At 36.1% G+C, this 13,871-nt stretch overlaps 1 protein-coding gene across 6 annotated transcripts in view; it reads right to left on the bottom strand.

Annotated features, from left to right (window-relative positions):
* WDR47 (WD repeat domain 47) overlaps positions 1 to 13,871 on the bottom strand; it is a 77,461-nt gene that overhangs the window by 48,280 nt on the left and 15,310 nt on the right. For 4 of the 6 annotated variants that reach the window (XM_069090463.1, XM_069090459.1, XM_069090460.1 and 1 more), the window contains exons 2-4: positions 10,936 to 11,103; positions 8,294 to 8,377; positions 5,499 to 5,604 (exon numbers count right to left, since the gene is read on the bottom strand). In XM_069090463.1, coding sequence (XP_068946564.1) covers positions 5,499 to 5,604; positions 8,294 to 8,377; positions 10,936 to 11,093 — 348 coding nt within the window. In that variant the 5' untranslated portion in view covers positions 11,094 to 11,103. The remainder of the gene's footprint in view (positions 1 to 5,498; positions 5,605 to 8,293; positions 8,378 to 10,935; positions 11,104 to 13,871) is intronic. The other 2 variants (XM_069090461.1, XM_069090462.1) reach the window with 1 other exon arrangement.

The following is a 13,871-nucleotide window of genomic DNA, read 5'->3' as shown; positions in this document are numbered from 1 at the left end:
ATAGAGTGTATATCTAGTGCAGGTAACACATATTATGTCTAGAGCTCAACAGGAGGAAGGCAGACTGAATTGTCTTTGAGAAACTGCAAAACTCCTTTAAGCCTCCAAACTTTTCACAAAAGCAAAAGCCTATCTTTTAAATATCAATAGTCCATCACATGTTGCCATATCACAGCATAACATGAACTACAACTGTTTCTAGAGAATTATAAACGAGTATCATACAGAGGGTAATGGAAAGTCACATGGTGGGTTTGAGCAAGTTGCAATATATAATTTATGGGGAACACTGAAAAAGATCAGGAGTAAAATATAGCATCAAGGAATTAATTATATGATAGGAAGAAATGATGGCCTGGCCACATTGTGAGAGTGAAGAATGACTGGCAGAGTAATCCAATGATACTATCCTTGTGATGGCAGGAAAAATTAAGGAAGGTCTCTAATATGTTAAAAGAACCTTTTGGAATGAATTTATGGCAGGACATGTTTAAGGGTCATAGAGGTCAAACATGCACTGAAATCTGCATAGTTGAAGGGAACTTCAAATGATGGAGTTAGAATCATAATTGGAGGGAACTTCAAAACTGATGAAATCAGAGATCCATTTGAATATATAGCCCCCTATGTACTCTGGTCTTACATCTTCTAAACTGAACTAGACATTCATTCAGATATTTTATAAACATTTTCTTTTTCTGTTCTTGAAGGAAGAACACAACATAAAAGAGACTTTAGAGCCCACTCACGTTCAGTCCCCCTCATTTAACAGTAAGGAAATTAGGGACTAAATAGGCAAATAAATGGTTTACTCAAGATCGCATAGTTTAATCAACGACAAAGTCAAGACTAGAATCCCTGTCTCATGACTTCCAGAGTCCAGTGCTCTTTCTTCTATACCACAGGATATATAATCACTCTATTTACAAGCCTTCCTTTTTTAAGTCCTCCAAATCACCTGTGTGACTTGTTATGTATTTCAAACCTTTAAAATAACTTTTAAAAAAGCGACCATGAGTAATGGACTGATATTCTACTACAGCCCTCATCTGAAGCATCATCATGACACAGAAGTACCTTTGGGTTCTCAATGGCATACTACAGAAGAATGAACTCTGGAAAGCCATACCAAGATAGAAAACCTCCAGGTATAGGCCTGGTGACCAACTACATGTCTGTTTTCCAAGGATCAGCCTTGCCACCATGAGGAAAACTAATCACCACGCTGACTTCAAGATGATAAATCTTCCACTACAGATATTCATGAGGGACAACTAAGTCGTAGATCAGCCATGATCTATAGCAAAAGAGTACCCAAAAAAAGATTAAATCACTGATCCCTGAAGTAAAAGTAGCTATGTCAACGACTGAGATATGGGAAGACTCCATGAAGAGAGAAAGGCCATCAAGGTCCTTCAGCACGATGACTGAGAACTGTTTTGAAAGCACATAACCTCTACATATATGCCTTACTAGCACTGTACTCTGTGTCCACTCTTCTCAAAGATGCTGTGTGCATTTTTTTGGAGAATGTGATCATAGTATATGGGGTAAATGTTTTGTAGCTATTGTTTTCACTATATTACCCTAATAAATGCCTTTACTAAGAGCTAAATGTTTAGCAGCATTACTGGTAAGGGGAAGTACACCAATGGAGATTTGAGAGCTACAGGAATAGGAATAGATATCCAAAAGGGGCACCCATCCTGCTTAAAACTTAAGTAGCAGATAACCTCTGGGTTAACCAACCTGCTGGTGAAATTGCGAGATGAGAGAGAATCCCAGGTGGACTACACATAATACAAAAATACACCTGATTACAGTGTCAGAACTCTCTCAAGTAAAAAACTACTGCAATGTCTCATTCTGGGTCCTTGAAGGCTATTCAAGCAAGAACTGATTAAGCTGAGAAAATAGAACAAAAGTTAGAAGAGGAGGCAGCTAGGTGGCGCAGTGAATAGAACACCAGCCCTGGAGTCAGGAGACCTGAGTTCAAATCCGGTCTCAGACACTTAACACAAAAACTAGCCGTGTGACCTTGGGCAAGTCACTTAACCCCAATTGCCCTCCAAAAAGCAAAACAAAAAAAAAAAGTTAGAAGAGAGGGGAAAGTAGAAGATTAAAGAGGATGTATTTGCATGTGTGAGAAAAATTATCTGAGATAGATTTAACTAAGTCGACAGTGGTAAAAGACAAGGACAAAGCATGGTTTATGTATGATGGCCTTAAACAGGAAGAAAGAAAGTGGTGGGGGGAAAGACATTAGGTCTCAGTGAATGACTTCTGAAGAAAGCAGTAGGGGGAAGTAATGCTCATAGGTACAATATAGTCATAAATTATGTGTCTGTACTCAGGGAATACTTGGTATTTATACAAAGTCATACTCAACCCTTTCAATGCCTAGGCACCAAACCTTTCTCAAACTGATGTTCCCATCAATGATGAAGGCTCTGGCTGAGAGAGGATGCAGGGTTAAAACAGATAATCTGCAAGGCAGATAATCAGCAGTTTAAAAAAAAGTCACTTTCATATGATCAGATTATTGATTATCTTACTTTCCATTTTTGGAACATCTCTTATTTAAACATATGTTCATATTTTCACTATTTGTTCATATTCACTTAAATACAGTATTAGTCCAATGGAAGCATTAAAAGAAAAAAGTTTGAGATTATCTCCTTGTACAATAGAGCTGGTAAGGCTCTACTAACAGCAAAATCTTAAAAAAAAAAAAACCCACAGGTTCTCTGACAGTCTCTAAAAAAGATGCAAAACAAAATTGGAGAAAAGAGAAAGTTTAATCTATTTAGGTGATGCTAATTCATTTTCAATACAGAATAAGAGAAAGGAAAGATAGAAACAATATAATATAGTTCCTCTTGAGTTAGGTTCAAACAAAATAAGAAATCAACAAAGTAAATTCTATGATTCAAAGACAAACCATATTAAAATTAAGGGGGAAAATAAACTCCAAAATAATATTTTTAAAATTATTTGGCATTTTGGATTATCTATAACATTATTTCCCCCACAGGCACAGATTGCTGAAGTATGATTATACTTTAAATTCTTCCTTCAGTCTATAGATATTTCTTGATCACTTATTATGGTCAAGTAATTATACTAGGAGATAAAGGGAATACAAAGAGACATAAAATACAATCTTACAAGCTTACATACAGTATGATAAGAAAAATAAGTAATGTACAAATGATTACAATACAAATTAGTATACTGACTGCCATATGAGCAGGATTCCTTTTCTTTAGTTTAACATTGCCATGGCTTTATTCAAAATACAATTGCACAAAAGACCTTTAAAGTTTTTGAAACAAACTCTTAATTTAATATACCATAACACATGCCTTACACAAAGAGCATTAAGAATGCAATGGAGCCAAAATAAGAATATATTTGCCTTAAATGTCTATGATAAAAATCTGACGTCAAAACTGTAAATGGAACTAACACAAACAGTCAAAGGTTTTAAAGGAATACTTTTGAAAGCAACATAAACACACTGGAAAAAGTGTTCAATATCAATAATCAACAGAGAAACTCAAATGAACACAGCTCAGAGTTACTCAGTGTGTTACTCATCAATTGGAAAATGATAAAAGATGAAAATTTTGAGTCCTTTATTCTATTATGTTTATACCCTAAAGAAATTTTCAAAAGCAAAAAATTCCTATCTATTTTTTGAAAGTTCATAGTAGCATTATTTGTAATAGCAATATACTATAATGGAATATTATTGCACAGTTATGGAACAATGGCTATAAAGAATTCTAATAAATGTTCAAAGACATGAAGTGATGCAAAGGAAAGACAGAATATACTATAACTGTCAATGGAGACAAAATTCAGCTATTACCTTGATAAGGTTAAAAGACATATCCTTTCTTCTAAGAGACAGTAAATAATAAAATTAAACAGCTGAATATGAAATCATTTGCAATTATCTTCTGTGTTGCTCAAATGTTTTCAGGGACTATGTTTTTTTTAACTTTAAGATAAATTTATTAATAAAAATATCATTAAAACAAAATTAAACTTCTATAAAATATAAAATCCCCTATGGATAGAATTTTTATATGGCAAGATGGAGGACAGTATAACAGGTGGTGAAAATTGGGCAGAGCATAAGGCATGTTTGAGAAACAATGAGAAGGGAAATTCAGCTGAAGTAAATAGTTAATAAAGGGAAGTAGTAAGAGATAATATGTTAAAAGTAAGTAGGGGTCATATTACAGCAGACCTTGAACGTCAGATTAATAATAATAATAACAGCTAGAATTTATATACTGCTATAAGATTTACAAAGCACTGTACAAATGTAATCTCATTTGATCCTCACAACAAACCTATGAGGCAGGTGCTATTTTACAGATGAGGAAACTGAGGAGACAGGGGTTACTGATTTGCCCAGTGTCATACAGTGCTCATAGTAAGTTTCCGGGGCTAAATTTGAACCCAGGTCTTCCTGAGTCTGCGTTCAAAGTCACATTCACTATAACACTTAACTGCCTCTTTGAGAAGACAAAGAAATTTGGCTTCTGCCCTATAGGGAAAGGAAAACAACTGAAGGTTTCTGAGTAGAAGAAAAAGATGATGAAGCAAAGAGATAAAAAAGTATTAATCTGCTAGTAGCATAAAGGATGAAGAGGGAATAACCTGGAGGCACAGAGAATATGGAAGCTAATGTAACAATCCCAGTAAGACATAATGAAAATCAATGACCTCTAGCCTTCCCTTCCTGAAAATTCATCCCGCATATGGCCAACAGATTATCTTCCTAAACTACAGTTTTCATTATGTCACACTATTGCTAAAAATGTTCCAGGTGATCTCCACTGTCTACCAAATTTAAGTCCTAGTTCCTTTGGTATTCACTGTATTCACCTACCACTGCTCCCTTTAATGTACACTACACTCCAGTCAAACAGAACTATTTATCATTCCTTAAATATGCCTGGGGTTTTCCCTTAACCTTTGAACCTTTGTTCAGCCCATTCCTTTACCCTATGACACCTTCTCCCTTCAATATCCACTAATGGAAATTCTACACATCATCAACCTGTCTTAAATACTACCTTTCTCAAGAAATCTACCTTGATCACCTTAGAAGTGACCTCTCTATCTATGAACTTGTATAGCATATTGTTTATGCCACTTTCATAGCACTGATTATATGTTACATTATTTGTATATATCTTTTACAGACTTTAAGGGTAAGCAGAGTTTCATTTTTTATCTTTGAATCTTTAGTGCCTTACATATACTAAGCGCTTAATAAATATTTGTTAAATTAAACCATCTAATGAATTTATCTCTAATAAAACTCACTACAGAAAGTGGCATTACTGGTAACCTTGACTTAAAGCTTTTAGCAGGTTATAGGTGCCACTTCAGAAAAATGTTGGAGGGAATTAAAGATGATGCTACTCATATTTTGCTTTAATGAACAAAACCCCAAAAGAGAAGACCATGGAGCAAACCTTCAGAAATAAAAGTCTTACATGCTGAGGTTCATCTTCGGCTGACATTGCATTGTTTACACACAAGGCTTCTAAAAATTTTTGTTTCAGGATGATATAGCGAAACCTGTAAATAAAGAAAGCATGACACACTAAAAATCATAAAAAATTCCTTTGGTGAACATATATCTACTAATCCAAAAATGAAAAAAGGAACTAGTTACTGAAGTTATGAAAACCATGTTAAAAAAAAAAAAGAGTAATGATTTCTTTAAAAAGCCTTGTATTTAAAGGATAGGTTTTCAAACAAATACCTGACAAGTAAAATGTACCTAAAACTTACTGAATTTAATTTAGAAATCCTCTACATTTCTGTTTATACTCAAGTCCTAACTGTCGCAGTGATTTTTGCTATTGTTAATCATAGCACCACACTCGAGCAAGAACCCTCTTAATTTCCAAAATAAACTCTAAACAAAAAGTTTTCCTATAAAATGTCAAGCAATATAAAACATATCTTAAAAACCTACATGAGAGTTAAAAGAAAAACAGTTTTTCCTTAATTATAAGCATGAGCAAGGTCTGATAGGGAGCTATTTCATCGAGATATCAGTGTTGCTAAAAGGGAATGAGACAATGACTTTTCAGAAAAATAAGCATGAACCTGGGGTAGTGCTCACTCAAAATTGCAACTTTTAATATAGAGCAGAATTTAAAAAGGATATTTGTCTTACTAGAAAATTTTAAGTTTTTAAAATTTCAAACACTTTAAAGAAAAAAATTCTTATTTGTTCTTTTCAAGAGTTACATATCTTCCTTGTCCTCTCTCCCAGATTTTTCCTTCAGTTATAGAAGTACTCTCAAGAGATGTCAACAGCCAGCAAAAAAATAAAAACAAAACACTAATGTTACTGCTTTTAAAAGTGGTGCTGCAGGCCTCCAACCTGGGTATCTAGAGATAAGGAAGCTTCCTATCAAATGCTGCTGCCATGAGATCCTTAAAGCTCCAAGTATTACACTTCTTTCCCTTACCAATTTCAGACCATCTTGGTTAAACAAGGCTATTTGTAATTACAAAGGGGGAAAGTGTAATTTCAGAAATAATAGCTATTTAATTACAATTAATCAAGAACATACAAAAAAGATATGTTTAGTGTGGATTATGTTCTACTACTTTATTATCTAGCACGAAATCCCCATGTTGAGTCCTTTGCCAGCCTAAGTCTCCAACCCAAAACAATACCCTAGGTGTCCTGTTCCCATCCCTGTTCCTCTGCCAAGTTCTTTTTTCCTCTTTATCTGTCTCTTTTATTTAAAAATTGCTAATAGGCTAGATCTCCTCCAACTATATATATTCTCCAAATAATAGTCCAACCCCCTTTTTACCTATCCCCTTCAAACACAGTATTGCAACAAGTCATTAAGATCCTTTTACTCTTCACTTTTATGGGGATTATTTTGTTCAAATGATTTCTCCCACATAACCCAATTCAATAAAATGATTTATCTATCACTATCTCTATCATTATCTCACTAAAGTTAGTGACCTGCCCCTTCCTGCAAAGGGAAGGGAAGGTATATTACATAATTAGGGATAAAACGTTATATCTGACCAGTCTACAATCCTGAAGTCACACTACTATCCATCTTACTCAAGGTCAGAAAAACTACTTTTCCCTTTATTTACAAGACATGGGTAATATTTACTGTCATGTGATGATGACCTGGTTCAACTATCCTCCTCTCAACTAAGCCCACTTTTGGGACTATGTGGTTGTGCTTATGCCTAGGCATTTCACTGCTACCCTGTGAAAGCACTAAGGAGTGTCAACAGGCAATCACATCAGGAGATTTATGTGAAAACCAGGTTTATTTAACAAGAGAAATGAACATGTATGTGGAACTCAAAAGGTTCCCAGTCTTCACAAAAGTTTACATTTTTATAACAGCAGGACAAAGGGAGGAGGGGATATCAGGAAGGGATGTGATATGGGAGAAGGAACAGGCACAAGCAAAAGTGAGACAAAAAGACAAGACCACTCCCCATGGGAAGGAGCAAGGTGATGGCAAAAGCCTCCCTCTTTTCCCTTGGGAACTGCTAAGCTATGAAGATAGGAGGACCTGCTTATCTGCAAAGGACTCCAGTGGCCCAAGCACTACCCCAGCCTGGCAAAAACAGCCTGGCACCTGTCTTGCCTCCCAAGGACATACAAGGAGTCCAACTTGGGGTGCAACAACACATTATGTCAGCTCAAGGGGAACTTCATCCTTGATACATTCAGGGTCTCCTGAATACTCTGGGTCCAATGTTTCTGGAAAATATGGCAACTCAAAAAGACAAGTTCAAGGGACCCCTTATAACAGCCTTTAACAGGAAAAGAAAATAATCTTTCTCTCTCAGAAGACATTTCCTAAAATGGATTTACAACAGTCAACTGAGAAGTGAAAATAAGAAATGAATGCTCTTCTATGATTCAGATAAAACAGTATTTTAATAAACTAAGTAATATCTCATAAGCTATTTTAGAATAAAAGAAAAATAGCTTTTCTAGAGAAGCACTATGAAATAAGCTATATTTTTAGGCAGCAACCTCATTGATTAAACATTCTTATTTGCACCTACAAAACCAGGTAAAATATTACTTAAAAACAGGCATGATATTTTTCCTCTAAGAATATTCAAACTCAAAAATACTACAACTTATTTCTAGACTAAGCCTGATCCTATTTGGGGAGAGGGGGAGGAGGAAAGGAGTAGTGTGAGGAAGCTAAACGATTAGCAAAGATCAAATGTAAAACTTTAAATGAAATCTTACCTTTTTGTGTCAAATTTTTCCATACATTCTAGGGGTTGAATGAATTGAAGAACTTCATCCCACTGGCCATCGAGGATTAGCTGTCTATATGAATTTTTTAAAAAATTAAACACATATTTATCTTAGTAATCAACATTTACAAATTTCACTGGCAATATTTAAAAACAGGAAAGGTGGCAAGATGGCTTTATAAAGTTAATATTCTGCTAAGCCAGGTAATAAGATTGGCATTTCTTTTGTTACAAGAAGTTGAAGTAAAACCTATGTCTTTTCACAATAATTTTTAAATGCACTTTCAAAAAATCATAAACTAGGGGCGGCCAGGTAGCACTGAGAGTAGGAGCACCAGCGTTGGGATGACCTGGGGATCAAATCTGGGCTCAGATACTCAGCACCACACCCAGAAATAAATGGCCGTGTAACCTTGAGCAAGTTACTTAACCCCAATTGCTTTTAAAAAAAAAATCATAAACTATGGAGATATTCTTACTAATAATCCTTTAGTCATAGCTGCTTCCAATGTACTTATTATGTTCTTAGTACTTTGTACTTCTTTTATGGATTGATATATTGTTTTGTATTATAATTATTATCTGTGTATCATATCCCTCTGGTAGAATATAAAATCCATGAAAGCAGGAATTATGTTTCATCTAAACTTTATACCTCATCCACACCTAATGATGTCTTGACAAAGGAGGCATTTAATAAATGCTTTGAACTAAATTAGAATATATTTAGGTATCAGATAATTCCACTTATTCTGTGCATCTGTGCCCAATTGTACACAAAAACCATATCCAGATGTCCTATGCTTGACCTAGCTAGAGGACATGAGAGATAGCTGGTAGCCTGTCCCAACTTACAAACAGATACCCACCCTTCAACTGAGGGTCAACCTCTACCATAGAAATGGCCCCTCTGAGATTCAGTGCCAATAAAAAGACTTGCCACAGGTTGCACTGGTACTTCATGGCTCAGTTAATGCCTCAACTCAGAAGCAGATAAACAAATGTTATCTTGACATCTACAGAGGAGACCAGATTTTAAGATACATGTGAGCCTAAACCTCTAAAAAGATAATCTTATTTTCTACCAACCCAACAATTCTGTAAAACACATTCTCTTATTTGAGACTTGAAATATTCTATCCTTCTAGACCTTTGACCTACATATCTCTGACACCTATCCACTTAGATGATGGCAAAGGCTTCCCAGGGATTTACATCTCCTCACCTTCCTACATCTGGGTAGATACATTGCTTGAGAATCAGTGCTTCACAGGAAAAGGTCCCCAGAGTCATTGATTGCCTTCGAAAAGGTTACTGAACTGCACCTTTAACTAGCCTCCCTGGGCTTAGGCAGTGTTGATTCCATAAAATATATGAAAATACAAATAAATCTTAGTAAAAAATTTTGCTAACATAATAAAGGTTTTTAAAGTACTGTTTGTTCCTCAGGAAGGACATCCACAGCTAAATCTTTTCAAGTTACAAAATGTGTTTTTGAATTGAATCTCTTAAAAGATAGCTGATTAGGGACATTGGATAGCATCTTTAAGATTGAGGAAAATGAGACCAACAGAGGCTAAGTAACTTTCCCAATTAGGATGTATACAAAGAAGAAAGTCCAATTTAATGTAGAATTATGAACTCTCTTTTTACATTCAATTCAAGACAGCCTTATTTTTGACCTGAAGATGATTCTGGTTTCTTGGTTATGTATCTCTGCTGTTCTTCCAAAGCTACAGTAAAATTGGCGATTTGGCTTTTAAAAATAAAACCTGGACTTCATGATCACTAAAGATAATCCTTCTCTTAAGTTCCATAACAAATACCACCATTAGATATAGCTTATATAGATTTTCCATATCTTGGCTAAATGATCAAATGAGATAATGTAGGTAAAAGCATTTTGCTCTAATTCAACTCAAATGGTTTTGTGATAAGAATCTGGATATTCCCTCCATTACAAACTGCAATCCATCCACATCTGTATGCCTCTTGTTCAAGCCCTCCCATTAAGTTCACCACAGGAGTTAACAAAATTAAAGTGCCCTCTAAATGTTGTGTTATCTGTTATCCTTAAAGAATGAATCATCTTCAACATCAAAGTTTTCTCCATTAGGGAAAACACTTTGGATAAAAATCTTCATAAAATATATTATAATCTTATATGCCTTAGAAAAAAATGTAACTTTTCTTTAATGACTCAAGGTCATTATGAATATCAATTATTGTACTGTATTATAATAAAATTACATCCTAAAGGCCTATGGAAGCCATCTATTAGACACCAACAAATAGCAACATAGTAAAGATTTTACTGACAGGCATGTATGTATGTTTACCATAATATGAGAAAAAAGGCAGCATAGTACAAGAAGAAAGAACACACCAGATTTCAATTTAGGTTTAAGTTCATCTCTAGTTTACTGTTACCTTGGGCAACAACTGTAAGCTTTACCTCTCTAAATCTTAAATTTCCTCATCTGTAAAATAAGAGAGTTAAATTATCTCTAAGGTCCCTTCTGCATTTAACATTTTATGACAATGAATTAATGCTTCATGTCTATAAATTCATTAATTCTTAAAACATTTCTTTGATGAAGATTAAAATCTGAGAGATTAATGAAGACATACCTCAGAAAAAGCATATCATCTGAAAACAGGCCATTTATGACTCCACTTTCCTTCTCAAGAGCCAACATACTGATGTGAAGTTTCTTTGAGTTCAGAAAGTCTAAGATTAACTTGATAATTTCAACCTCTTTCACATTAACTGTTTCTTCAGCAGTCATTGTTGATAACCTACATAACAAAAGGAAAATAAGAGACAAAATACTGATCCTATTACTTTATTTCTAAGTTACACTGTACAAAAACTATATTAACAAAATTACTTTAGATTTTTACGGCACAACTTTTAAAAGTTATGTTATTTTAAACTATCAATTTACCCAAATTAAAGAATTATAAAAAATACTGCCTACCCTACCATTTATTGTCTACATAAATTAAATTAAATATACTGCCCTCTATGAGTTTTGTGACCAAAGCCAAGCCAGGGTCTCTTGCATGGTCATGCCTCTGACCCTTGAGGTAAGAGTACTGGGGTGGATTTGCAGGAAGCTGCCAGTATCTCTAGCCTCTGCATATCCCTGAAAGGACATCACCCCATGATGTCATTGGTTCTCTTCAAAAATGGACGAACAAGGCCAATAACTGCTTCCCAACCCCTCCCTCACCTCTATCCCAGTGCTTAAGGATAGCATGAGCTCTATTTTGTACCCATGTGACTTTCCAACTATCATCTCAATAAATTCTATAGAGTGCATTATTTTTTTATTAAGAATTTATTTAGTTCCTACTACTACATGCCAGGCACTGTACCAGGCGCTAAGGATATAAAAACAAAAAAAATAAAACAATTTTGGCTCTCAAGAAGCTTAAATTCTATTGGAGAGACAATAGTAAATTTATGTGTATGTGTATAAATATGTATATGACGAATAAATAAAAAAGGAGAGCAACACTAGCAAACTGAGGGGGCTATAAATAAAGGTTTGATATAAGAGGTGACATTTGGTCTGAATCTTGAAAGAAGTGGGGGAATCTATGAGGAGAGGTAAGGAGGAAATGCAATCAGAGACAGGGAATAGAATGTTCATACCCATGTTTCCCCGATAATAAGACCTATCCCGAAAATAAGCCCTCCCTTCATTGTGTAAGATTCCTCTAAAATAAGCCCTCCCCCTAAAATAAGCCCTATTGAGATTGCTACTGTAGTGAAGGTGATCCCCTGCGCTACACGCTACATTACGGTACCCTCTGTATGCACCGGCCCCCCCCTCCCGTGAAATGCACGCCGCGCTCCGAGCTGCATCCAATCAGAGCTGCAGCAGTGAGCGCATCATCCTGTTCTTCCCCAGTGATTTGCTTATTGAATAAAGGTACATTTTTTTGTTCACATTTACCTGTTTATTAAAATTGCTGTCAATGTTCATTAAAATAAACCCTCCCCTGAAAATAAGCCCTCTGGTGTTTTTCTGTCCAAAAAATTAATAAGACAGTGTCTTATTATCGGGGAAACACGGTATATAGAGAATAGTGAGAAGGCCAGTTTGGCTAGATTGCAGCATAAGGAGAATAATATATAATGAAGCTAGATAGATAGGTTAGGGCCAAGTTGCAAAGGACTGTGAAAACCAAACAAAGAAGCTTATGTAGAAAATCACAGAAGGGTAAGAAGGAGAGTGACATGTTTAGATGCACCCTTAAGGAAAATCACTACAATCTTTATTCTGTGTCTCCTCTCCACTCCCACAGCTACCAACCTAGTTCAGCCCACAATCCCATCTCACCTGTGTGAGGAATAATTTGCAGTGAAGTTTCCTCATTCTGAAAAATCAAATTTAGAGTGGCTTCAGCATCCACTAGGCCTAAGTTCAGAGGTCACCTGACCTTACAGGAATCTGGGACTTAGAGCAATGGAGACCCTCCCCAGTGCCACCTCAGCACAAGATATGCCAAATAAGGATAAAACTGCTTTCCTGGACTTGCATTGGACACCCACATGTTTCCGTGTCCTTTGTCTCCAAGATAGATCCCCGCACTTAGGTTGTGGGCCGGCTTCCCTACCAATGAGAGTGAAGGCCAGTTGGGGGGGGTTGGGTTTCTGCCTTAGAAGGTTATATAACCATGGGCTTGCTTCTACCTGTTGCTCTCTCCCTGGCAGATGCCATTTGAGCAACAGGGGCAGAGGGCCCTTTCTCATAAGAAAGAATAAAGACCTTTTCTGATCTCAGATTCAGACTCTAAACTCTTTATCTCACACACCTGGATTACTGCTAAAACCTTCTTATTGGTCTCCCTCCCTCAAGTCTCTTCTCCAATCCATCCTCTATATTGTGACCAGATTTTCCCAAAGGGTAGGTCTGACTACTTCATCTCCCAATTCAGTAAACTATAATGGTGGCTAATACCTCCAAGATAAGACATGTCTTTTATTTGTCACTTAAAGCCCAATCTAGGGGCAGCCAGGTAGCACAGCGAGCAAGAGCACCGGCTCCAGTGTCAGGATGACCTGGGGATCGAATCTGGGCTCCGATACTTAGCACCACACCCAGAAATAACTGGCCGTGTAACCTTGAGCAAGTTACTTAACCCTGATTGCTTAAAAAAAAAAAAAAAAAGCCCAATCTAACCCATTGCTACCTTTCCAGTCTTCTCACATTGAACCAACTATAATGGTCTACTTGTTCCTAAAACACCATCCTCTACATCCTGCCTCCATGCCTTTGCATTGGTTGTACCGTTACTGGAATGCTTCCCCTTTTCACCTAGGCCTCTCAGTTTCTAAGACTAAGCTCAAATTCCATCTTCTCTAGAAAAATGTTCTCAGTCCCTGTCCACCTAGCTGCTAGGGCCTGCACTATGAGATTATTTACAATCTAAAACACACACACACGTGCGCACACACACACACACACACACACACACACACACACACACACACACACACACACACACCCCACTAGTCATTTACAAGTTGTCTCCTCCGACAGAATGTAAGTTAC

This window comes from Petaurus breviceps, unplaced genomic scaffold (genome assembly GCF_028583685.1).
Source record: "Petaurus breviceps papuanus isolate PSGF00001 unplaced genomic scaffold, PetGlider_PUasm1.0 186, whole genome shotgun sequence".
In the NCBI taxonomy this organism is placed as follows: Eukaryota; Metazoa; Chordata; class Mammalia; order Diprotodontia; family Petauridae; genus Petaurus; species Petaurus breviceps.
Note: the sequence above shows the minus strand (reverse complement) of the source record. Positions and strands in the feature narration are given on the sequence as shown.